General features: G+C 53.6%; 1 protein-coding gene across 1 annotated transcript in view; it reads left to right on the forward strand.

Annotated features, from left to right (window-relative positions):
* The first annotated feature begins 638 nt into the window (after positions 1 to 638).
* ZNF366 (zinc finger protein 366) overlaps positions 639 to 1,092 on the forward strand; it is a 21,486-nt gene continuing 21,032 nt past the window's right edge. The window contains exon 1 of the mRNA XM_077759375.1: positions 639 to 1,092. This exon is cut by the window's right edge and continues 908 nt beyond it. Within this exon, the coding sequence (XP_077615501.1) occupies positions 639 to 1,092 (454 nt within the window).

Genomic DNA, 1,092 nt, shown 5'->3' on the forward strand with positions numbered 1-1,092 from the left:
GTGCGGTCGAGTCAAGCAGGAAGGTCTCTTCACCTGTGTGGGGTTGAATTCCACAACCCCTCCCCCGCCTCCGCCGCCCCCAGCCTCCAGCAGCCCAGGCCCTGAAGACAGGGAGGAGCCAGGAAAATTGGTTCCCTCAGAAGAATAACAACCCCAAAAGACACATTTAAGTCATCACTGGCAGATGCATTGCTTTCTCAGGCTGAAACACCCACAGTAGAACGCATCCCAGTTCTGACTCCTGCACAGAGGGGTGATGGACGTGAGCATGTCGTTTCATCTGTCTGGGCCTTGGTACCCTCATTTTAAGTGGGCACAGTGGTTGGCTGAGTTCTCAGGTTCCTTCCCACGCTTCCCATCCCCCAGCTGATATTCTGCGACTGTGGATTTACACTGGAGCTCTGGGGTCCCACTCCTGGAGGCCAGGGCTTTCCACATTAGTAATGGGGTTTGTATGAGGGGAAAAACAGTGATACTAAGAGCGGCCCTAGGACACGTGAGGGTCAGTATTAAACAGGCATCACACTTTGCAAATTAGTACTGATCATCTAGCCACAACCCTTAAGGGGAAGAGGGTCTCTTTAAAAAAAAAAACAACAACAATAAGTTTCTTTTTCTTTGAAGGAGAATTGCCAAGGATGCAGAAGGAAATGAAGATGATCAAAGATGAGGATGTGCATTTCAATCTGGGTGTGAAGAGAGGCCCCTCCTTTCCCCACTGCCTGCAGCCAGTGGTTTCCCGAGGGAAGGCTCCCCAAAGACACCCCTTCCCAGAAGCTCTCCGGGGGCCCTTTTCCCAATTTCGGTATGAACCTCCTCCAGGACACCTAGATGGATTCCCGGGGGTCTTTGAAGGAGGAGGGTCTCGGAAACGGAAGAGCATGCCCACCAAGATGCCCTATAACCACCCTGCGGAAGATGCCCCTCTCGCCCTCCACTCTGAGGAGAGCAAAAGCCACGGCCCTCCGAACCTCTCTCTGCTCTTCCCACAGCCCCCGCGCCCCAAGTATGACTCGCAAATGATCGATCTGTGCAACGTGGGCTTCCAGTTCTATCGCACCCTGGAACACTTGGGGGGCAAGCCGGTCAAGC

The sequence above is a fragment of the Crocuta crocuta genome, unplaced genomic scaffold (genome assembly GCF_008692635.1).
Source record: "Crocuta crocuta isolate KB4526 unplaced genomic scaffold, BGI_CrCroc_1.0 scaffold503, whole genome shotgun sequence".
In the NCBI taxonomy this organism is placed as follows: domain Eukaryota; kingdom Metazoa; phylum Chordata; class Mammalia; order Carnivora; family Hyaenidae; genus Crocuta; species Crocuta crocuta.